This window comes from Pongo pygmaeus, chromosome 11, assembly GCF_028885625.2.
Source record: "Pongo pygmaeus isolate AG05252 chromosome 11, NHGRI_mPonPyg2-v2.0_pri, whole genome shotgun sequence".
Taxonomy (NCBI): domain Eukaryota; kingdom Metazoa; phylum Chordata; class Mammalia; order Primates; family Hominidae; genus Pongo; species Pongo pygmaeus.
This window is the reverse complement of record NC_072384.2, coordinates 118,979,343-119,005,360: the sequence shown is the minus strand read 5'-3', so window position 1 is coordinate 119,005,360 and position 26,018 is coordinate 118,979,343. Positions and strand designations below refer to the sequence as shown.

The window sequence follows — 26,018 nt, the reverse complement described above, 5'->3', positions numbered from 1 at the left end:
ATCTCGGCTGACTGCAACCTCTGCCTTCTGGGTTCGAGTGATTAGCCTGCCTCAGCCTCCCAAGTAGCTGGTATTACAGGCACCCACCACCATGCCCAGCTCTTTTTTTGTATTTTTAGTAGAGACGGGGTTTCACCGTGTTAGCCAGGATGGTCTCGATCTCCTGACCTCATGATGTGCCTGCCTTGACCTCCCAAAGTACTAGGATTACAGGTGTGAGTGACCGCGCCCAACCCATATTTTGTTTCTTAATAGAATTTAATTCAAAGTGTTAAAAACATCTTGGTTATTTGTATAAAATGATTAAGGTAAAGAATTTGATATTATATATTTAGGTATATTCAGCCTTGGGTGGCATCTCAAGCACTTTATAGATTACAGTGGTAATTTATTTGAATTTAAGAGAGAGGAAGTTTGACATATTTCTGCTTATTAGAAGAATCTTAAATCTAAGTTTTAAAAAAGCCTAGATTTGGTTTGCAAATGATTTCCTACATACAAAATTCTTCTCAAAATAATAGAATGCAAATATTCATTCCATATAGGAATGATTGAGGAAAGAAATCTTTTTAGTGCAAAGCTGCACTGAGAGATAAGGTGAAAATTTCCAGATTGGTGAGGGTGAGAAAACTAATAGTGTGCCAAAGGCTAAAGCCATAAGGAATGTGGAGAACACAGACGAGAGCCAAGTGTCAATAGCTGGGACTTCACACCAGCACGAGATTGGGAACTAAATGTAAACTAAATGTAAAACTTAGAACTTGTTTTCTCATAAGAAGCTGGGTGTTTAGAACAGCTCTTTGAGCTAGTAAATCAGAGTGGAACACTTGTGTATAAGTGCTTGGGGTTGGAACCGTAAATATGCTGCTTTCCTACTCCCTGAGTAGAGTGCAAAGACATGAAAATGCGACAACAATGATTAGCCTCTGCTTTACTGTTACCTGCATGGGGCCAGAATTATGACCACTTAAAGTCCTATGCAGGGTAGACGGCCAGGCAGAAGTAACTACTAAGTCCTTGTCAAGAAGGCTTGATCATGGAATATAGCAAGGAAACAGAGATGATAAAAGTAAATGAAATGAAGAGACTTACGTTGGTCTTCTTGGTGTACCCTCCATGTCTTAACAGTATTCTGGAAGGAAAGACTAAGGAAAATAAAGGCAAGGAAATTGGCAAAGAAGTAATAAATGAAAATGGTGAAAGTCCTCACATCGAAAAGCCTCAAAAAATACCAAACAACAAATACTTTTTAAAAAATCCACATTTTGTCCAAAAAGATGCTGGTGAAGTTGTGGAGAAAAAGAAATGAGTATACACTGTTGGTAGGAGTGTAAATTAGTTCAACCATTGTGGAAGAGAGTGTGGCCATTCCTCAAAAACCTAAAGACAGAAATACCATTCGAACCAGCCTGGGCAACATAGTGAAACCCCATCTCTACTAAAAATACAAAAAAATTAGCCGGGCGTGGTGGCAGGTGCCTATAAATCCCAGCTACTCAGGAGACTGAAGCAGGAGAATCACTTGAACCTGGGAGGCAGAGGTTGCAGTAAGCCAAGATTGCACCACTGCACTCTAACCTGGGTAACAGAGCAAGGCTGTCTCAAAAAAAAATAAAAAAATAAAAAATAACCATTCAACCCAGCAATCCCATTACTGGGTATATACCCAAAGAAATATAAACCATTCTATTATAAAGACACATGCATGTGTATGTTCACTGCAGCACTATTCACAATAGCAAAGACATGGAATCAACCTAAATGCCCATCAATGATAGACTGGATAAAGAACATGTGATACATATACACCATAGAATACTATGCAGCCATAAAAAAAGAATGAGATTATATCCTTTGCAGGGACATGGATGGAGCTGGAGGCCATTATGCTTAACAAACTAACACAGGAACAGAAAACCAAATACCGCATGTTCTCACTTATAGGTGGGAGCTGAATGATGAGAACACATGGACATATAGAGTAGAACAACACACACTGGGGCTTGTTGGGAGGATGGGAGGAGGGAGAGGATTAGGGAAAATAACTAATGAGTACTACTAGGCTTAATACCCGGGTGATGAAATAATCTGTATAACAAACACCCATGCCACAAGTTTACCTATGCAACAAAACTGTACACATACCCCTGAACTTAAAATAAAACTTAGAAAAAAATTTATATTGTAAAATTTTAGAAGCTACCAGAAAGAAAATACATCCTCTATAAAAGTGGAGAAATCAGATTGACATTAACAGTATTGGAATAGGAAGCAAATAGTTAGATATTATTAGCAGAGTAACAGTATCAAAAACTTCTATACCTAGCTAAATTATATTTCAAGAATATAGACAAAGAATGCAATATTTATTTATTTATTTATTTATTTTTTAGACAGGGTCTCACTCTGTCACCCAGCCTGGAGTGTAGTGGCATAATCATGGCTCACTGCAGCCTCAGCCTCCTGGGCTCAGGTGATCCTCCCACCCACAACCCCTCCAGTAGCTGGGACTACAGGTGTGTGCCACCGCACCTGGCTATGTTTTTGGTATTTTTCATAGACACGGAGTTTCACCATGTTGCCCAGGCTAGTCTCAAACTCCTGAGCTCAAGTGATCCGCCTGCCTCAGCTTCCCAAAGTGCTGGGATTACAGGCACGAGCGACTGCGCCTGACCAAGAATGTTATTTTTCAGATGTGCAAAGACAGATAGAATTAATTCATCAAAAAGAAAACTGAACAAGGAAGGAGTGGTCAGAAAAATCTGTGAATAAAAACAATTTTAAAGTATATTTTTTAATCTAAATGTTTTTAAAGTTTATCTTTTAGCTAATAAGTGAATGTGGTAGAATATTCAAATGACATAGGATGTATACAGTAAAGAAGACGTAAATCTTCTTTTTCTTTCCTAACTCCTAGTTTTCATTTTCCCTTTTTAGACATAACCACTGTTACTATTAATAACATCCTTCTGGCCGGGCATGGTGGCTCACGCCTGTAACCCCAGTACTTTGGGAGGCCAAGGCGGGTGGATCACCTGAGGTCAGGAGTTCGAGACCAGCCTGGCCAACATGGCGAAACCCTGTCTTTACTAAAAATACAAAAATTAGGCAGGCGTGGTGGTGCGTGCCTGCAGTCCCAGCTACCCAGGATGCTGCGACAGGAGAATCACTTGAACCCGGGAGGCAGAGGTTGCAGTGAGCCAAAAACGTGCCACTGCACTGCAGTCTGGGTGACAGAGCGAGACTCCATCTTAAAAAAATAAAATAAAATAAAATAACATCCTTCCAGGGTTATTTTATGTATGTAAATATGTCTTGATATTTTCTATCAAAGGAGGATGTTGTTGGATTAAAAGCAAATACTTAATAAAACATTGGACAAAAATACAGGAGTGGAGAAGATTCAGGGAAATTAAAACATTTCAAGCTTTAGTTTCGGAGGAGGCTGCAATTACATAGACATATTAGAAAGTTAAAGATGGCTGGGAGTGGAGCAGTGGTTCACACCTATAATCTCAGCACTTTGGGAGGACTAGGTGGGAGGATCACTTGAATCCAGGAGTTCAAGACTAGCCTTGGCAAGATAGCAAGACCGCCATCTCTACAAAAACAGGAAAGGCTACATAACTAATCTAGGAATTTAATAAAACCTTGTAACAGCAATATGAGAAGAGAAAATTATAGTTTTTCACATATGAACACAGAAAAATCCAAAATAAAATTTTAACAGTTGAATCTAATAGGGCATTGAAAATGATACACAGTGACCGAGTGGGGTATATCCCAGAAATGCAAAAGTAAACATTAGAAAACTCTTTTGGGATTTTGGTGGCCTTGACCTCCCAAAGTGCTGGGATTACAGGCGTGAGCTGCCGCACCCAGCCCTGAAACTCTTCTTTCCAAGCATTTCAGGGATACTCAACCTGTACTATTTATAAGAACTACAAAATCAGTGAGATAGATAGGAATAAATCTAATAAAATATGTATTTTTATGAAGAAAAGGATTACTAAGGGACATAATGGAAGACCTAAGTAAACAAAGCTCAAGGATATCATTTATCCCCAAATTAATAAAAAAATTTAAGGTAGTTCCAGTTGAAGTCTCACAAAGTAGTTTTTATGGAACTCCCGCCCGTATAAAAAAAAAGAATCTAAACTTTTTTTTTTTTTTTTTTTTTTTTGAGGTGGAGTTTCCCTCTGTCACCTAGGCTGGAGTACGATGGCACAATCCTAGCTCACTGCAGACTCTAACTTCTGGGCTCAAGCAATCCTCCTGCCTCAGCCTGCCAAATAACTGGGACTACAGGCGTGTGCCACCATGCTTGGCTAATTAAAAAAAAAAGAGAGATGGGGTCTTTCTGTGTTGGCCAGGCTGGTTTCAAACTCCTCGCCTCAGGCAATCCTCCCTCTTTGACCTCCCAGAGTGCTGGGCTTACAGGCATGAGCCAGTGTGCTCAGCCTTAAATTCTATTTCTTATAAGTAAGCTTATAAGAATAGCCAAGATAATTTTGAAGAAGGCCTAAGAAGATAGGTTGAATGGCCAGATATTAAGACTTAATGTTTGTGCAGTATGGTGACTCACCCCTATAAATCCTAGCACTTTTGGAAGGCCAAGGCAGAAGGATGGCTTGAGCTCAGGAGTTTGAGACCAGCCCTGGCAACATGGTGAGACCCTGTCTCTACAAAAAAAAAAAAAAAAAAATTAGCCACGTGTGGTGGCATGGACTTGTAGCCCCAGCTACTCAAGAGGCTAAGGTAGGAGAATTGCTTGAGCCCAGGAGGTCGAGGCTGCAGTGCGCTGTGATCACGCCAGTGCACTCCAGCCTGGGCAACAGAGCAAGACCTTGTCTCAAAACTAGAAAAGACAACGTTAAGTGGTGGTGATTATTACAGGGGATGCATTAGAATTAATCATTAATCCCTGGAGCAAGATAAAGACCCAGAAACAATCTTGTGCATATATGGGAACTACTTGGATTGTGGTACAGATGAAATTAAAGATTAGTGTAGGATCCAGACTTTTTAGTCAGGTGGGGAAAAAATTAACAAATATTGCAGGCATAAAAAAGAATGAGTTCATGTCCTTTGCAGGGACGTGGATGAAGCTAGAAGCCATCATTCTCAGCAAACTGATAGAGGAACAGAAAACCAAACACTGCATGTTTTCACTCATAAGTGGCAGTTGAACAATGAGAACACATGGACACAGGGAGGGGACCATCACACACTAGGGCCTGTTGGGGGATGGAGGGCAAGGGGAGGGGAGAGCATTAGGACAAATATGTGATGCATGCGGGGCTTAAAACCTAGATGACGGATTGATAGGTGCAGCAAATCACCATAGCACATCTATATGTAACAAACCTGTACATTCTGTACAGTATCCCAGAACTTGAGGTAAAATTTAAAAAATAAAATTTCTAGATCTAAAGGCAAGGAATGCATGGACAAAATCTGAAAGTAGCCTACTGTATTAGTCTGTTCTCACATTGCTATAAGGAAATACATGAAACTGGATAATTTATAAAGAAAAGAGGTTTAATTGACACACAGTTCTGCAGGCTGTACAGGGAGCATGGCAGTGTCAGCTTTTGGGGAGGCCACAGGGAACTTAGAATCATGGCGGAAGGCAAAATGGGAGCCAGCACTTCACATGGTCAGAGAAGGAGGAAGAGAGTGAGAAGGGGGAGTTACCATACACTTTTAAATGACCAGATCTCGTGAGGACTCTATCAGGAGAACAGCACCAAGTTTAGCACCAGGATAGTGCTAAAGTGTTCATGAAGGATCCACCTCCAGGATCTAATCACCTTCCACCAGGCCCCACCTCCAACATTGGGTATTATGATTTTACATGAGATTTGGGCAGGGACAAATATCCAAACTATAGCAGCTATTCTGAGGGACAGCTGGCCTGGTCTCTTCACCAAGTTGATGTCATGTCACATAAAGGGTGCAGGGAGTCAGGAGAGCACTCTTAAAGGTTATAAGTGATTTAAGAGATATAAAAACCAAATGTAATATATGGACTTTGATTGGATCTTGGTAAGAATAAACTGGGAATAACACTTTTTTGTAAGGCTGTTGGCAAGGGCCAGGCGTGGTGGCTCACGCCTGTAATCCCAGTACTTCGGGAGGCTGTGGTGGGCCGATCACCCGAGGTCGGGAGTTTGAGACAAGCCTGACCAACATGGAGAAACCCCGTCTCTACTAATAATACAAAAAAATTAGCCGGGCGTGGTGGCGTACGCCTGCAATCCCAGTTACTCGGGATGCTGAGGCACGAGAATCGCTTGAACCTGGGAGGTGGAGGTTGCAGTGAGCCAAGTTTGCTCCATTGCACTCCAACCTGGGCAACAAGAGCAAAACTCTGTCTCTGAAAAAAAAAAAAAAAAAAAAGCTGTTGGCAGTGTTTAAATATGAGTCAGGTATTAGATGATGATAATAAAGAATTGTTAACTTTGAAAAAAAATTAACAAATATAAAAATTAAAAGAAAAAATTGGCCAAGCTCAGTGGCTCATGTCTGTAATCCCAGCACTTCGGGAGGCTGAGGGGCTGAGGTGGGTAGGTGGATCACATGAGGTCAGGAGTTCGAGACCAGCCTGGACAACATGGTGAGACCTCGTCTCTACTAAAAATACAAAAATTAGCCAGGCATGATGGCACACACCTGTAATCACAGCTACTCAGGAGGCTGAGGTAGGAGAATTGCTTGAACCCGGGAGGCAGAGATTAGATTGCAGTGAGCCTAGATTGCGCCATTGTACTCCAGCATGGGTGACAGAGCAAGATTCTTTCAAATAAAGGAAAAAAATAATGCAGGAATTTTAAGAGCATTGAAAAACTGACAAGGAGGCCTGGTGTGGTGGCTCACGCCTGTAATCCCAGCACTTTGGGAGCCTCAGGTGGGTGGATCATGAGGTCGGGAGTGCAAGACCAGCCTGGCCAACGTGGTGAAACCCCGTCTCTACTAAAAATACAAAAATTAGCCACTGCAACCTCTGCCTCCCCAGTTCATGCTATTCTCCTACCTCAGCCTCCTGAGTAGCCAAGATCCCGCCACTACTGCACTCCAGCCTGGGACAGAGGGAGACTCCGTCTCAAAAAAAAAACAAAAAACAAACAAGAAAAAACTGACAGGAGTGTGAGGAATTACCAAACCGAGAAGAGAGGAGGAAATCTAGAGTTCCCAAGCACGATGGCTGAACCAGAAGAGACTGTTGAAAGACCAAGCACTACTTTTGACACACTCATGAGTCTAGAAGGACAATAGAGGCTAGGACCTACCAATATAGGGAGCCTAGTACATTACTACATATATTTCAGTGTGTACTGAAGGGTTCCCCCTGGGAATGAGGATGAGCTAGAAGTAAGCCAGCCTTTCTGTGAATTTTATTCATCTGTATGGCCCAGTTATTGCAAGCACTGAAATGTAATTAAGTTGATTATAAGTGGCTAGTATCCTAGATGATTGACAAAATAAATGTACTAAATGAAAATTCTCTCTGGGGGAAGACATTTTCCTACACCTCAACATATTTGTATAATTCTAAGATGTACATTTTTTCACATTAGTATTTAAAATGGAAGTATATCAGATATTGTGACATCTTAAATTGCTGCCAGGAGGCAGTTGTAACATAGTTGGCATTACCTGCACATGAGCAGACTTGGTTGTCATTTGTGGTATTACTGAAAAACTATATTTTTTAGTCAGACCACTTAAAATGACCACTTAAGAAAGGGCAGCGAATTCTAGTTGTGATCTGAAAATCTGTGGGCTTCTTTTGGTAAGATTAAGATAACCTTAGTATTAGACCTTGCCAAATGAATGTCATTGGCTTAGAAGAAAACTCCCGGAGACATAGTGTGGCACTATTTGCTATTTAGAAATGCAGCATCATCACACTGCTGGGCTTAATTGGAGAAAAAAAGGAAAGAAAAAAGAAATACAACATCACCTTTGTTTTTAGTAGCACAGGTAGCACCACTTTTTGGAAAAACTGAAAAATCTATGACCCTGGGTGGGAAAAATGATTCAGAAGATTCATATTCTGAATGTAAGTTATTAGAAATATCTTAACCAGTTTTATAGTTTCCTTTTTGTATAAGAGCAACATGATAAAAATGTATATCTAGTTACATAAAAAGCTTCCAGTAAGAAGTAAAAATTCTAAGCCATGGAAGTCATTATATACTTTGGTTGGCATTGTTTTTTCTTTCTTAGTACTACCTGAAATAAATGTTATGTCTTCTAATTGGTTGTATCTTAGATTGATTAAATACTGTTCAGTGTCCAGACATGCAGCGAGACAAGTCAACATGAATTATTACTAGAAGAAATAGTTTAGATCGGCAGTGGACCACAGGGCTCCACATATTCTGGAATTAATGAGTCAGTGATTATAAAAGAACAATATTTAACACATCAAAGGAAATAAAGGAAATTTCTTTAGAAAACCTTAAACTGTGAAATTATCACAGATTTTAAAAAATCAAATAGAAAATCTAGAAATGAAAAATACAAAAACTCAAATCTGTTTTGGATTTTTTTTTTCAGCATATAAAACATAATTGAGACCAGCCTGGGCAACGTTAGGAAATCTCGTTTCTACAAAAAAATTAAAAATTAGTCAAGCATGATGGCATGCACTTTTGGTCCCAGCTACTTGGGAGGCTGAGGTGGGAGGATCGCTCAAGCCCAGAAGGTCAAAACTGCAATGAGCTGTGATTATGTCACTGCACTTCAGCCTGAGTGACAGAATGAGACCTTATCTCAAAAAAAAAAAAAGGGGGGGAAAATAGTAATTGAGAGAATTAGTGATCTGAACGATGACTCAGAAGAGGCTCTAGAATAAAACATGAAAAAGACAGTACAGGAGAGTGTAAGAGACATAGTTAAAAGGTCTATTGTGTCTTATTAAAGTCTCAAAGAAGAGGGACATTGGGGTATAAACTGTATTTAAAGATATTGGCTGAGAATTTTCCAAAAGTGATAAAATCAGACTTTAGAATTAAGAAGCCTAATGAATACCAAGTTGGCTTGAGAAAAAGAAACCTACCCTTAGGCATGTCATAGCGTAACTCTAGAAATAAAGACACAGTCTCAAAAGCAACCAGGAGAAAACATTTCAGCTTCAAAGGAGCAAAAATATCTGACCTTTGACTTTTCTATAGCAATTGTAGAAGCCAGAAATACCTTCAATATGCGGAAATAAAATAACTGCCAACATAGAATTTTATTTGCTGTGAAAATATCCTATAGTTTTGAAGTAAAGGTGAAATAGACACTATCGTACAAAACAAAATAATAACAGAGTTTACCCACAAATATGTACTAAAGGAAATGCTAAAGTTTTTGGGCAGATGGAAAAAGAACTCAGATGAAAGGTTGGAGCTTCAGGAAGGATGAAGAGCAACAAAAAGTTAATATGCTGCCTATCTTGATAAATTCCGTTATACAAAACAATAGTAATATCTTGTTGGGTTTAAATGGCAACAATAACGTATAAACCAGAAGTGAAGAAGGAAGACACAATAATTAAATGGAGTTAAATTGTTCCTAGTTTCTTTCATTATCCAGGAAAAGGTAAAAGAATCAGCTAACATTAGACTTCAATATATCAAAAATGCACGAGTACACAAATATTGTACTCTAGTTCGTAATTTGTTCCTCACAGGGGTGTAGGGTTAGCAGTTCTAAAACCACCTCATGTGTATACTTGGATTAAACAAGTAAACATTGTAGATAATTGAGATCCAGGCTTGCAATGTCAGAGAAAGAAATAAGGAAAGGAAGAAAGCTAGTATGAACCTTTGGTGTTCAGTTAGAATCAGAGATGTCAATATGAACTCAAGGTTTTATATATGTAAATTCATGTATAGATTGATTCAAAATAAACATACACGCATTTGTATGTCTTGGGTTACACACATACATACATTTCCTAGCTCAGTCCACTGGGGGGGGACCTTGAAGCAATCACACCCAAGTAACTATGAGCACCCCTAGTGCCAGACCCTGATTATTTTATTTTATTTTATTTTACTTTAAGTTCTGGCATACATGTGCAGAATGTGCAAGGTTTGTTACATAGGTATACGTGTGCCATGGTAGTTTGCTGCACCCGTCAACCCGTCATCTAGGTTTTAAGCCCTGCATGCATTAGGTATTTGTCCTAACGCTCTCCCTCCCCTTGCCCCCGAATCCCCTGACAGGCCCCCATGTGTGATGTTCCCCTCCCTGTGTCCATGTGTTCTCATTGCTCAACTGCTACTTATGAGTGAGAACATGCAGTGTTTGGTTTTCTGTTCCTTTGTTAGTTTGCTGAGAATGATGGTTTCCAGCTTCATCCATGTCCCTGCAAAGGACATGAACTCATTCTTTTTTATGGCTCCATAGTATTCTATGGTGTATATGTGCCACATTTTCTTATTTATCCTGTCTATTATTGATGGGTATTTGGGTTGACTCCAAGTCTTTGCTATTGTAAATAGTGCTGCAATAAACTTATGTGTGCATGTGTCTTTATAGTAGAATGATATATAATCCTTTGGATATATACCCAGTAATGGGATTGCTGGGTCGAATGGTATTTCTGGTTCTAGATCCTTGAGGAATCGCCATGCTGTCTTCCACAATGGTTGAGCTAATTTACACTCCCACCAACAGTGTAAAAGCACCCCTATTTCTCCACATCATCACCAGCATCTGTTGTTTCCTGACTTCTTAATGATCACCATTCTAACTGGAATGAGATGGTATCTCATTGTGGTTTTGATTTGCATTTCTCTAATAACCAGTGATGATGAGCTTTTTTCACGTTTGTTAGCCGCATAAATGTCTTCTTTTGAGAAGTGTCTGTTCATATCCTTCACCCACTTTTGGATGAGATTGTTTGTTTTTTCTTGTAAATTTGTTTAAGTTCCTTGTTGACCCAGGATGTTTGTCAGATGGATAGATTGCAAAAATTTTCTCCCATTCTGTAAGTTACCTGTTCACTCTGATGGTAGTTTCTTTTGCTGTGCAGAAACTCTTTAGTTTAATTAGATCCCATTTGTCTGTTTTGGCTTTTGTTGCAATTGCTTTTTGTGTTTTAGTCATGAAGTCTTTGCTCATGCCTATGTCCTGAATGGTATTGTCTAGGTTTTCTTCTATGGTTTTTATGGATTTAGGTTTTACATTTAAGTGTTTAATCCATCTTGAGTTAATTTTTGTGTAAGATGTAAGGAAGGGGTCCAGTTTCTGTTCTCTGCATATGGCTAGCCAGTTTTCCCAGCACCATTTATTAAATAGGGAATCCTTTCCCCATTGCTTATTTTTGTCAGGTTTGTCAAAGATCAGATGGCTGTAGATGTGTGGTGTTATTTCTGAGGCCTCTGTTCTGTTCCATTGGTCTATATATCTGTTTTGGTACCAGTACCATGCTGTTTTGGTTACTGTAGCCTTGTAGTATAGTTTGAAGTCAGGTAGCGTGATGCCTCCAGCTTTGTTCTTTTTGCTTAGGATTGTCTTGGCTATATGGGCTCTTTAAAAAAAAAAAAAGTTCCCTATGAAATTTAAAGTAGTTTTTTCTAATTCTGTGAAGAAAGTCAGTTTTAACTTGCAGACCCTGATTTTTAAACACCATTATTCAGTACAAGAAAGCAGAGCTCCTTGAAATAATAGTCGATTCCAGGGCTAGAGCAGGGAAAATGCAAGATCAGTCTATAACATCTTGTGGTGCCAGAAAGTAAAGATATGCACAAAAAAGTATGAGGAAATGTCCAAAGGACACAGGAGCCAACCTGAAAGGGTTATCAATGGCCCAAACTAGAACAGTTATAGTAACGAAATGATAATATTGGATTAAACCTATAAAAAAAAATAAATATGTCTGAGTCCATACTGAAATGAATGAATGAATGTATAGAGACTGAAGAGCTCTCCCTAACAGAAGAATTCCAATTAAGAATTTCGGAGGGTTGTAGGAATAAAATATTACCTTAATCAAATACTGCAGTAATAATTGCAGGCAAAATCTATCATTGGGTGCTAAAATTAGTGGACAAAAGTTTGGTGAGAAGCAGGGTATTTGCATAGTCTCAAAGTATCTCCCTATATTTCTTAATTACAAAAGGAAAAATAGTAACTTCACTGTAGAGAAACCCAGAAGATACCTTAACCAAGAAATCAAGATTGCCATCACCAGTAATAAGACATTGTCATTATACACTCTGTGATATGATGCACTGAGGAGGTCACAATGTCACTTAGCTGTTATTGTTTGCTAATGCATAACCTCAATCCAATCATGAAAAAACATCAGACAAACCCAGTTGAAGGAAATAAAGTAAAATACCTGACCATTACTCTTCAAAATTGTCAAAGCCATTAAAAAAAGAAGAAATTGAGGATTGTAAGAGTAAAGAAACATGACAACTACTTGCACTGTGGATCCTGGGCCAGAAAAAGGACTTTAGTGAAAATACTGATGAAATTTGAATAATATGTGTAGGTTACTAGTTAATAGTATTGTATCATTGTTAATTTCCTGGTTTTGGTCATTGTACTATGGTTACATAAGATTCTAATATTAGAAGTAGCTGGGTGAAAGCCATTTTGCAGCTTTTTTGTAAATCTAAAACTGTTTCAGGCAAGGCACAGTGACTCATGCCTGTAATCCCAGCGCTTTGGGAAGCCAGGGTGGGTGGATTGCTTGAGCTCAGGAGTTCAAGATCAGCCTGGACAACATGGTAAAACCTCATCTCTACCAAAAATACAGTAAAAAAAAAAAAGCAGGGCGTGGTGATGTGCATCTATGATCCCAGCTACTTGGGAGGCTGAGGTGGGAGGATCTCTTGAGCCTGGGAGGCAGAGGTTGCGGTGAGCCGTGATGGCGCCATTGTACTCCCGCCTGAGCAACAGAGTGAGACCCAGTCTCAAAAAATAAAACTATTTCAAAAGAGAAAGTAAGTGGTTAAACAAATTGTGGTATGTTCATACAATGGAGTGCAGTCTAGCAATAGAAAGGATGAACTGTTTATACACGCAGCAGAATGGATGAATCTCAAAATAATTAGGCTGAGTAAAAGACCTCATAAGAAAGTGCATATTGTAAGATTCCATTTATATGAAATTTTAGAAAATGTAATCTATAGTGACAGAAAACAGATCAGTAGTTGCCTGGTCACAGAGACAAGGTCACAGGCAGAGAGGAGTAGGAGGGAGGGACACAAACGGGCACCAGGATACTTTTGGGAGTAATAGATATGTTCACTATCTTAATTCTGGTGATGATTTCATGAGTGTATATATGTCAGAACTTAAAGTTATACACTTTAAATGTGTGCATTTTATTGTATGTCAACTATACTTCAATAAAGCTGTTTCTATTTTTAATGCATAATATAATTTTTAGGACATCCATTAAATTTCTAGACTGGGCATGGTTGGCTCACGCCTGTAATCCTAGCACGTGGAGAGGCCAAGATGAGAGTATCACTTGAGCCCAGAAATTTGAGACCAACCTGGTCAACATAGCGGGACCCCATCTCTTCAAAAAAATACAAAAATTAGCCAGACATGGTGGTGCACGCCTATAGTCCCAGCTACTTGGGAATTTGAGATGGGAGGAATGCTTGAGCCCAGGAATCTATATATATATATAGACAAATAGTAAATGCATCATAAAATTCAAGAAATAACCCAAACAGTACTGACATTACTGATACAAATATACTAAATTTATATAAAATTTATATGAGTATATACTAAATATTCCAGTTAAAGAGATATACAGGATTTAATGGAAGAAGAAAATGTATGTGCTATGTAAAAGAGAAACAACTACAATATAAAGATGCAGAAAGGTTGAAAACAAGATGAAAATAGATACATCACATATTATCCAAAGTACAATATTTAGGGGTTTGTAGTAAGGGATAAAACTATTAGATAATGCCAACTTTTAGGTTAGAGGAATGCAGAGTTGTAATTGGAAGGGGAACTTGGGGTTTAGACACTAATAAGGTTGTTTACACAAGTGTTTGTTTTATGAAAATTTGTTATGCTCCACATTTGATTTTTATACACTTTTCCCGTGTGAGTATTCTATTTCGCAATTTATTTTTAATTTTTAACTTTTTAAATTTTTTTTGAGACAGAGTCTCTCTCTGTCCCCGGCTGGAGTGCAGTGGCATGATCTCAGCTCACTGCAACCTCTGTCTCCCAAGTTCAAGCAGTTCTCCTGCCTCAGCCTCTCAAGTAGCTGGGACTACAGGTGTGCGCCACTACGCCTGGCTAATTTTTGTATTTTTAGTAGAGACAGGGTTTCTCCATGTTAGCCAGGCTGTTCTCAAACTCCTGACCTCAGGTGATGCGCCTCCCTTGGCCTCCTAAAGTGCTGGGATTACAGGTGTGAGCCACCGTGCCCAGCCTTAATTTTAAAATAATAGAGACAGTGTCTTGATAAGTTGACCAGGCTGGTTTCAAACTCCTGATCCTCCTGCTTCAGCTTCCCAGAGTGTTGGGGTTACAGGCATAAGCCACTGTGCCTGGCCTACAAATTTTTTTTAAGTACAAAACCAAACAGCCACTAACACATGTCTTAGACAAACAATAAGTAATTTGGGAGCAATTGGTTTGCCTTATAGAAAAGTAAATCTTATAGAAAAGTATGCCTCACAACATACAGAAAAAGACACTTATAACTGTATTGAAGACCTAAATAGAAGGGAAAGCAAAATTTAACTGTTAAGAGAAAATACAGGAAAAAATTTCTGTGCTCTTACGGTACAAGACTATTTCTTAAACAAAATACAAGATACAAAAATCTTAAACGAGATACAAAAAAAAAATGAAAAAATTGATAAATTTCCCAGTATGAAAATTTTAAAATTAGAATGTGGGCCAGATGCAGTGGCTCACGCCTGTAATCCTAGCACTTTGGGAGGCTGGGGCGAGCAAATTGCCTGAGCTCAGGAGTTTGAGACCAGGCTCGGCAACATGGTGAAACCCCTTCTCTACTAAAATACAAAAAAATTAGGCCAGGCATGGTGGCTCACGCCTGTAATCCTAGCACTTTGGGAGGCCGAGGCGGGCAGGTCACCTGAGGTCAGGAGTTCGAGACCAGCCTGGCTAACATGGTGAAACCCCGTTTCTACTAAAAATACAAAAAGTTAGCCAGGTGTGGTGGTGCACGCCTGTAATCCCAGCTACTCGGGAGCCTGAGGCAGGAGAATCGCTTGAATCCGGGAGGTGGAGGTTGCAGTGAGCCGAGATTGTGCCATTGCACACCAGCTTGGGCAACAAGAGCAAAACTTCATCTCAAAAAAAAAAAAAAAAAATTAGCTGGGTATGGTGGGTACACACCTATAATCCCAGCTACTTGGGATTGGGAGGCTGAGGCACAAGACTTGCTTGAAACCGGGAAGTGGAGGTTGCAGTGAGTCGAGATCACGCCACTGCACTCCAGTCTGGGTGACTTTGTCTCAAAAAAAAAAGGGAACCTATTTTGTAGGAAAGCAATTCAGAAAAGAGTAAACAACTATATAAATATGTTAGTTTCAGTAGTAATCAGGACAGTGCAAAATCAAATAACAGTGAGATCAAGTGTCTCTTTATTGGTAAAAATTAAAACTTTTTTTTTTTTTTCTTTTTTGGAGATGCCTTCTCACTTTGTCACCCAGGTTGGAGTGCAGTGGTGCAATCTTCGCTCATTTGCAACCTCTGCCTCCCAGGCTCAATCAGTCTGCCCACCTCAGCCTCCCAAGTAGCTGCAACTACAGGTCCTCCCCACCACACCTGGCTAATTTTCTTGCATTTTTGATAGAGATGGAGTTTCGCCAGATTGCCCAAGCTGGTCTCAAACTCCTGAGCTCAAGCGATCCACCCACCTCGGCCTCCCAAAGTACTGGGCTTACAGGTGTGAGCCACCGGACCCAGCAAGAAAATTAAAACTGATAATAATAAGTAATGTAAACATATGAGGAGATGGAAAGTCACTGTTTTTTGAAGTATAAACTGGTATAGCCTTTTTGGAAAATAATCACAATATCTCAAAAAATTAAAAATGAAGATTGAAAGTACCTCCAACATTTTCACTTCTATGCATATAAACTAGAGGAATTTCTCAAGGAGATTGGGTAAGAATGTTTGTTGTGTTATTTGTAACAGTGGAAAAAGTATACTGTAAATCTGTTCAAGACTAGGTAAATGTAATGTCCATAAAATGGGTAACAGTGAAACTATATTGTTTTCTTTTTCAAGCCATTAACATGGATTATTTTGGTTGTAGGTTAAATATGTTCTGTATTGTAACCCTCTCCAACTGTGTAGGAACAGGTTTACTAATTTACATTTGTAGAGTTTTCCCTTAAGTGATCATTATTACTGATATTTCCCTAAATTCAAGATTTTTATCCATAAACATTGGCTTCTCTTAATCTATTCAAGGAAAATAGTAATAATTCAAAAACTTATTTTGCTTCTTCATTATTTATGCTTTTTTATAGGACTAATGTTTCAAGCCAGACTCCCTCTGCCAAAAGAAGTTTGGGATTTCTTCCTCAGCCAGTTCCTCTTTCTGTTAAAAAACTGAGGTGTAACCAGGATTACACTGGCTGGAATAAACCAAGAGTGCCCCTTTCCTCTCACCAACAGCAGCAACTGCAGGGGTAGGTCAATTCTTTCATTTTACTTTCTTTTTTGTAAAGTGATTCAATAGAAGTGTGCTTTGGTGTAAAACGTAATTAAAAGAGTCACATTAAAGTTCTAAAATATTTAGAAATTATATCACTTATTAAAGATTTATTACATCCGTAAGTAATGTTAACTTCATTTTCTGTTCGCCAAACAATTTTAGAACTTGGGAATATTATATAATATTCATTTTAAAGCAGAAAATGTGTATTTTCCAACCCAGTACACTTCATTCTGCTGCTGAGATACTTTCAACATTTTTTATATATTTTTCCTAGTTTCTTCATGGTTATATATTTATTAAACACAAAAATGAGATCATAGTATAATAACTGTAGTAATTATAGCAGCTATCTTTTTAATTTTTTTTAATAGAAATGGGATCTCACTATGTTGCAGGTTGGTAGAACTCCTGGCCTCAAGCAATCCTTCCTCCTCAGCCTCCCAAAGTGCTGGGATTACAAGCATGAGCCACTGTGCCTGGCCAGTAGCTCTATTACCTAAAGTGTTTATTACGTGCCAGATACTGTCTGTTAAGTGTTTAAACTGATTTTTTTTTTATTTTAAATCTTCGCAGCAAGTCTTTGAGATAGATGTATTAAAAATCTGGTTTTATGAATAAAGTAAGGTTTAGCAAAGTTAATTAACTTGCTCAAAGTGATATAGTCAGTAGTACAGCAGTAGTAAATCCAGGCAGTTGTGCTGCAATTGCATTCTTAATCACTATGCTGTATTGCTTCTCTGTTATCTTTTTCACTGCACATTAATCTTGGCACCCTTGTATATTAATACAGAACTTTCAACCATGTAAGTGTGCATTTAGGTTTCTGTTTTTTCCAAATGTAATTCAGGCTAGAATGTACATCGTTATACACATATGTATGTTTTTAATGCTTGTTGGAACTTTTCTATAGGATAAATTATTGGAAGTAAAATTGTTAAGGATTAAGACTAAGGAAGGCAGTTTGAAATTTTTAATTGTTTTTACCAAACTGCTCTCTCATAACCTATCAACTTATTTGTTTTTAATCTCACTCAAAGTACTGCTTTTATACCAGCTTTAAACTTACAATATTACTTGAATGAGTGGTACTTGCCAAATGGCTTATTCATAGTAGTTTATATGCTTCATATGTTAGCAGAAAACATCATAAAATATGCAGTGAAAACAATTCACTCTCCTTTCTGCTTACCTGTTGCTTTCTTTAATCTTCGTCTTTTCTACTCTTTCTTCTATGATGTTTGCTTTCCAGTCAAATGCTTAATTTCCTTTGTTCTTCATTCTAATTGTTCAACCTCAGTTATCTTGCTGCCTCCTAACCAGACAACATTTTATATTGGTCTTGTCTATCCCATTTTGTGACCATTCTTCATCTGGGTCTTTGTCTCTGTCTACCCTGATCTTACTTGTTTCGTTTTCCTATGCCTTCTCCTGTATATTTTTTAGTTTACTTGTGGTTTCTGTTACTCACCTCCTTCAGACTCTTTTGAGAGCCTTGTGAGTTGCCACCCGTGGTACTCTAGGCTTCTCCAGTGTTTCTTTCATTTCTGTGTAGTACCTATACCCATCTCTAGAAATACATCTTTCCTCTTTTTTAGACTTCTTCCAGGAATTAGTTTAGTATTTCAAGCAGTGTAAGTACTCAGGACTAAGAACTTCTTTTAAAAAAAAAAAAAAAAAAGAAAAAAACTGAGTAGAAAACTACCAGGTCTAAAGGATAATGGAGACTGCCTAATTGCAATGTTCCTCACAAATCCTCCAAAAAAAACAAGATTTATGAGGAGTACAAAGAAAAGCACACATAATCTATGCTTCAGCATTGCTAGGAGACAATACCACCACCTTTAAGTTACCTTCTTCAGAACAGAAGCAAACCAAATTCCTTCAGTGTTCCTGTTTTCTACTGCTTAAGCCTATGGGTGCTGAGGGTTAGGGACAGGAGCCTAAGGGATTCCATGAAAAATAATTTATAGGAGTGGAAGACTTAGATGAAGCACTGAAGAAAATCACTCCCAGAAAGATAAACTCCAATAATAAGTAGCAAAATACTGAATCTGGATCTTGGTAGTTTGCAGAACTAGTTATAGGGAAGAGGTTTGAATGTTAGTGGTACCACAATAACAGCCTCAAAGAATCATTACTTATAGGGAAGAATTAGCCAAGTCTGGAAACTTGATTTAGAAGCAAGAGAAGAAAATTAAGGATCATGTCAAAATGAAAGGGAAACAAGACGTGCCAACCTCTCTTTTTCCCCTCCCTCCACCACCATCATTCTCATCCATTAAAGAAACTATACTTTGCTAAACTAAGTGCTTCACTTAAGCCCTATTCACAAAATGAATGGGAATGTAAAAAAAAGGCCACTTCCATAAAAAAATGACTATAAGAAAAAAAACAGAAGCACGAATCAAAATATTTCAGCCAGTGAAAATTCTGCCCCCTAGAACAAACCATGAAGTAAACCGTTTACAGTGGGTAGACGCTAAATAGAATTAAGGCCAGGCGCTGTGGCTCACACCTGTAATCCCAGCACTTTGAGGGGCTGAGGCAGGTGGATCACTTGAGGTCAAGAGTTCGAGACTAGCCTGGCCAACATGGTGAAACCCTGTCTGTATACTAAAAATACAAAAATTAGCTGGGCGTGGTGGCACATGCTTGTAATCCCAGCTACTTGGGAGGCTGAGGAGGGAGTATCACTTGAACCAGGGAGGCAGAGTGCAGTGAGCCGAGATTGCACCACTGTACTCCAGCCTGGACAACTGTGAGACTCCATCTCAAAAAAACCAAATAAAATAAATAAATAAATAAATAAATAATAATTAAATACCTTGAAAGAAGCACTTGAAAGTGTGAAAAAGTAACATGAATAAAAATCCAGGCGCTGCTCACACCCATAAACCTAGCACTTTGGGAGGCCAAGGCAGGCGGATCACTTGAGGTCAGGAGTTCAAAACCAACCTGGCCAACATGATGAACCCTGTCTCTACTAAAAATACAAAAAAATTAGCTGGATGTGGTGGCAGGTACCTGTAAGCCCAGCTATTCGGGAGGCTGAGGCAGGAGAATTGCTTGAACCCAAGAGGCAGAGGTTGCAGTGAGCTGAGATCGCGCCACTGCACTCCAGCCTGGGCGACAGAGCAAAACTCTGTCTCAAAAAGAAAAAAAAAATTCAAACTGAGAATCACAATGGACAAGCAAGAATAAATGAAATGACAAATGCTTGAACTCAGAAAAGATGGAGAAAAAAAGATATATTGAAAATGAAGTTTTAAATTAAAGATACCCAAGTGAAAATAATTTCAAATGAAAATGGGCTTTAAAAAGGAAAGCCAGGGAAAAAAAGATGAAAAAAAAAAAAAGAAGTATAAAAAGCCAGAAAGGGCCGGGCGTGGTGGCTCACCCCTGTAATCCCAGCACTTTGGGAGGTGCGTGGATGACCTGAGGTCAGGAGTTCGAGACCAACCTGACCAGTATGGTGAAACCCCATCTCTACTAAAAATACAAAAATTAGCCAGGCATGGTGGTGTGTGCCCGTAATCCCAGCTACTCAGGAGGCTGAGGCAGGAGAATTTCTTGAACCCAGGAGGCGGAGGTTGCAGTGAGCTGAGATCGCACCACTGCACTCCAGCCTGAGTGACAGAGTGACACTCCATCTCAAAAAAAAAAGCCAGAAAGAAAGTAGTTGAACTAGAAAAAAGACAAAGAATACACCCATATTACATATAATTAGTGTCCCAGAAGAAGAAGATTAAAGCATTGAGACAGAAGTAGTGTTAAAAACTATAATCCCGCTGGGCATGGTGACTCATGCCTGTTATACCAGCACTTTGGGAGGCAGAGGTGGGTAGATCTCTTGAGCCCAGGAATTCGAGATCAATCTGGGCAACATAGCAAAACCCCATCTCTACAAATAGTACAAAAATTAGCTGGGCTTGGTGGCATGCACCTATGGTCCCAGATACTCAGGGGACTGAGGCAGGAGGATTGCTTGAGCCCAGGAGGTCAAGGCTGCAGTGAGCCATGACAGTCCACTGCACTCCAGCCTGGGTGACAGAGAGTGAGACCTTGTCTCAAAAAAGACAACAAAACAACTATAATCCAAGAAGACTTCACTGAAATAAAAGTCTTGAATCTATATATTGAAAGAGCTTTCCAGGTATCTGGAAAATTGACCTAGAATAATCAAGACATATCTTAGTACAACTATTAGACTTTAAAGACAAGGAAAAATCCTCAGTTCCTGAATCAAAAAGATGAAATAACTTACAAGGGCAACAGAAATAGTCTGGCATCAGACTTCTCAAAATCATCATGCAAAGCAGGATAACACAACATCATTTTCAAGAAACTCAATGAAAGGAGGTGTGAAACAAAGATTTCATGCCAAGCCAAGATGTCAAATATGTAAGCTAGAGAAAAAAAGTTTGGAGTATAAGAACTTGGAATACTATACACACATTTGCTCTTCCTGAGGACTCTACAGAAAATGAGCTTCATGCATCCAAGAGTAACTGGAGAAACATTGACAAAAACGTAAATGATGAACATTTCATATATTCAGTTATAGAACTGAGACAAACAATGGTGAGAATACGTATAAAAGAATGATATATAAACATTATGTCAGCGGGGCATGATGGCTAACACCTGTAATCCCAGCACTTTGGGAGTCTAAGGCAGGCAGATCACTTGAGCTCAGGAGTTCGAGACCAGCCTGGGAAACACAGAAAAACCACATCTCTACAAAAAATACAAAAAAAATTTAGCTGAGTGTGGTTGTGCACACCTGTAGTTCCATCTGCTTGGGAGGCTGAGGTGGGAGGATTGCTTGAGCCTGGGAGGTCGAGGCCACAGTGAACCGTGGTCACACCACTGCACTCTAGCTTGAGTGACAAAATGAGACACTATTTCCCCCCAAATTTTTTTTTCTGATAAAGTAGTAAGATTGCGACTAAAAGAAAATGGGCGAAGAGAGAGAAGGAAGAAAGTGGAATAATGTAGTTGACTGTTTCATAAAGTAATAGGTGTGAGTCAAAGGATACCATTTAAAATGAATAGGCTGAGTGCAATGGCTCACGCCTGTAATCCCAACACTTTGGGAGGCCAAGTTGGAGGGATCACTTGTGCTTGAGAGTTCAAGACTGGCCTGGACAACATAGTAAGACCCTGTCTCTACAAAAATAAAAAAAATAAGTAAAATGGGCAGGCTAGGCCAGGCACAGTGGCCCACATCTGTAATCCTAGCGATTTGGGAGGCCGAAATGGGAGGATCACTTGAGGCTAGGAATTCAGGACCAGCCTGGGCCACATAGCAAGACCCTCTCTCTACAAATAATAAAATAAAATTAAAAATTAGCCCAACATGGTGGTACACATCTTTAATCCCAGCTGCCGGGGAGACTGAGGCTGGAGGATTGCTTGAGCCCAGGAGTTTAAAGTTACAGTGAGCTATGATCGTGCCACTGCACTCCAGCCTAAGTGACAGAGCAAGACTTTGTCTCTAACATAAAATAATAAAATGGACAGGCTAGATGGTTTTAAAAATTTATGATAAAGGGGTTAACAGCAATATAAAAAGTCTAAAACTGTCTCATAAAGCAAAATTGAACTCTGTGCTGCATGCTAGAAATATACATAGAACAGTAATTCAAAAAGTATTATAATAAAGGGAAGGAGAGATTATTTAATGGAAACAATAAGAAATCAGAGGCTACAGTCCTGATACCCAATAAAGTAGAACTTAGGTCAGAAACCTGTATATTTTTCCTTCCAGTTCTGTCAGTTTTTACTTTATGTATTTTATAGCTTTGTTTTTGGCACATACACATTTAGGATTATATTAATTAAATCTTAATGAATTGACCTCCCTACTGTTATGAAATGCCCCTTTTTATCCCTGATAATATTTTTCTGAAGTCTGTTGTGTCTTATATTAATAGTGACTCCACATTTTTATGATTAGATCATCCAGTCTAAATTGATGGTTGAAGTATTTAGACCATTAACATTTTTCACAATTATGGATAAGGCTGAGTTTAAGTCTACCATCTTGCTAATTGTCTTCTATTTGTTCCATCTGTCCTTGGTTACTTTTTTCTCTTTTCTTTCTTTCCTTTGTGTTCATTTTATCTCCATTATTGCCTCCCACCCCACATCATTTATACTGTTATCATACATTTTACTGCTTCTTCTTTTTCTTTTTCTTTTTTGAGATGGAGTTTTGCTCTCGTTGCCCAGGCTGGAGTGCAATGGTGCGATCTTGGCTCACTGCAGCCTCCGCCTCCTGGGTTCAAGCAATTCTCCTGCCTCAGCCTCCAGAGTAGCTGGGATTACAGGCATGTGCTACCACGCCCTGCTGATTTTGTGTTTTTAGTAGAGACGGGGTTTCTCCATATTGGTCAGGCTGGTCTTGTTCTCCCGACCTCAGGTGATCTGCCCACCTTGGCCTCCCAAAGTGCTGGGATTACAGGCGTGAGCCACCGCACCCAGCCCATTTTACTTCTATGTATGTTATACATCCCACAATACGTAGTTATGACTTTTTTACAGCCTTACAAATTCATGTACCATGTAGTTACCTATTTAAAGTGTATTATTTGGTGTTATTGTTTTAAACAGTCCAGTGTATTTAAAGAAATTAAAAGATGAGAGAGAAATGTATTTTGTATTTTCCCACATGATTTCCCATTTTAAGTGCTCTTTATTCTTTTGTGTAGATCCGAGTTTCTATCTGGTATCATTTTTCCTTCTGCGTGAAGAATGTCGCTTTAACATTTTTGCAGTGCGTGTCTCTTGGCAGCAAGTATTCTCAGATTTTGTTTGTCAGAAAAAGGATTTTGCTTTTAATTTTAAAAGATATTTCCGTTGGATCTAGAAATCTAGCTTATATAGAACTCTAACTTGATAATGTGTTTATTTCAGTATTTTAAAGATACTTTTTCTTTGTCTTCTTTTTTGTATAATTTCTGACTAGAAGCCTATGGTCTTAATCTTGTTTTAGTCTTAATTTTACAATTATGTACTTTGTTTGCCTAGTTCTTGCATATTCAAAATTTTTTCTCTAGCTTGGATATTTGAAAAATAGTTTGGCTGGATGTAAAATCCTTGGGTCATGCTTTCTTTCCTTGGGTTTCTTATAATGCTACTTTACTGTTACCTTGCTTTGTATTTGCTTTTCAGAAATAAGATGCCAGTCTAATTCTTCTGCCCTTGTAAGTGATTTAATCTTCCTCCCTGAAGGCACTGAGACAGTTTTTCTCTGACTGCTTTTCAAGATTTTCTCTTCGTTGCTAATTTTTAGCAGTTTTATTTTGATGGGCTTCATTTTGATTTGTGTTTATCTCACTTGGGATTTGTTGAGCTTCTTGGATCTGTGGGTTTCTAGTTTTTATCAGATTTTGAACATTTTTATCTATTGATTTTTTCAGATTTTTTTTCTGACTCTTCTCTGGATTCCAATTATATTTGATATAAATATAATTGTATTTGATATCGTCCCACAGGTTTAGTGGGAATCTATTCTGTTGCTGTCTTTTCAAGTTCAGATATTTCCTTCTACAGTGTCTAATATGCTATTAATCCCATCAAGTGAAATTTTCATTTTAAATATTGTGATTTTCATCTCTAGAAGTTTAATTTGGGTCTTTAAAAAATCTTTCACTTCTCTTATTATGTTTATGATTTCCTTTCCATTCTTGATCATGTAGAGCATATTTTAAGTAGTAGTTTTAATATTCTTGTCTGCAGTGGTTTTGATTGTTTTGAGACTCCTGTTTAAGTTCTTCTTTTTCATTTCTGTTTTTTTTTTCTTCTTAGCTGTGTGATCTGCTTAAGTTCTTTTTGAATATAGAGTATCCTTTACTCTAAAGCTAATTTGCTTCCTTTCCTAAAGCATAGTTCCTTTGGAGTCTCTGTTAACACTCTGTGAATTCATCTAGGTCTCTCTACTCTGACTGGTGTAAATTCAGACTGGTGGAATTTTAGTCCCTGTGTGAGTTCTGGGAGTTGTTTGGCCAATAGCTCCATAGTAAACATTCTTTTCCTTGAAGTTGTTCTTGATTAGTGTCAAGAAGACTGAGTTTCACTCTGCATACACAGGTTGGTATTCAGCCAAATATTCAAGCAGACTGCTGTGCAGATTTCTGGAGCTTTTCCTTTGTTCAGTTCCCTCCTCTCAAGTACTCTGTCCCAGAAATCTCAGCAACCTCGGCTTTTTGAACTTGTTTCTCTCAGCTCAACTTGGTAAGATTTCTGGGCTCTGTTTGGGTGCTCCCTGAATTGCAGTTCACAAATTGCCTCTAGACAGAAGATCTGGGTAGGAGTAGGGCTCACATCATTTATTTTCCTTCTCTTGTGGATCACCGTTTTGTGCTGCCTATTGTCTAGTATCTGAAAATAGCTGTTTTCTCTATTTTGTCCAGTTTTCTCATTGTTTATAGTAGGAAGGAAATTCCAGACTCTCAAACTTCCTCATAGGCAGAAGCAGAGGCAGTACTTCTTTCAGGTACTCAAAATTGACATCACCCATGGGCAACACAGGAATATCATGTATTCCTGGATGTGATGCCCTTAGAAGAATACAGTATCCACCAGACATGTGGCTCACACCTATAGTCTCAGCACTTTGGGAGGTCAAGGCAGGCAGATTGCTTGAGCCCAGGAGTTCAAAACCAGCCTGGGTAACATGACAAAATTCTGTCTCTACAAAAAAATACAAAATTAGCCTGGCATGGTGGTGTGCAGTTGTAGCCCCAGCTACTCAGGAAGCTGAGGTGGGAGGATCATCTGAGTCCGGGGTGGGGGGTCGAGGCTGCAGGGAGCCAAGATTGTGCCACTGTGCTCCAGCCTGGGCAACAGAATGAGACCCTCTCAGAAAAAAAAAAAAGATTGGATGTGAGGGCGATCTGACTGTGACATCTGTCACCCCGTTGTTCACCAGGGTTGATTTGGCTGATCTGACTAGCTAGGCAGGTATCCCCTTCCTCCCTCACCACTCCATGTGTGTCTGTCCCAAATTTGCTTGCTCAGTCAAAGAGGATGACCATCCCCAATAGAGGAGGACTGGTCTTCAGTCAAGGGTATACGAGTAGCTGCACTCCCCTGCTAGAAACTCCAAACAAGCTCTCAAAAAAAAAAAAAAAAAAAAAAAAAATGATGACATGGTATCACTGTTTGCTCATGTGCTCTTCCAGTTTGGGCTGAATCTCATCATGAGGAAATAGCAAACCCAGTAGGAGGGACGTTCTATTAAAAATAAGGCTAGGTCAGGTGAGGTGCCTCACACCTGTAATCCCAGCACTCTGGGAGGCCAAGGCAGGTGAGTCACTTGAGG

At 39.0% G+C, this 26,018-nt stretch overlaps 1 protein-coding gene across 10 annotated transcripts in view; it reads left to right on the top strand.

Annotated features, from left to right (window-relative positions):
- USP37 (ubiquitin specific peptidase 37) overlaps positions 1-26,018 on the top strand; it is a 119,829-nt gene that overhangs the window by 41,364 nt on the left and 52,447 nt on the right. For all 10 annotated transcript variants that reach the window (XM_054478534.1, XM_054478533.1, XM_063647970.1 and 7 more), the window contains exon 11: positions 16,500-16,661. In XM_054478534.1, coding sequence (XP_054334509.1) covers positions 16,500-16,661 — 162 coding nt within the window. The remainder of the gene's footprint in view (positions 1-16,499; positions 16,662-26,018) is intronic.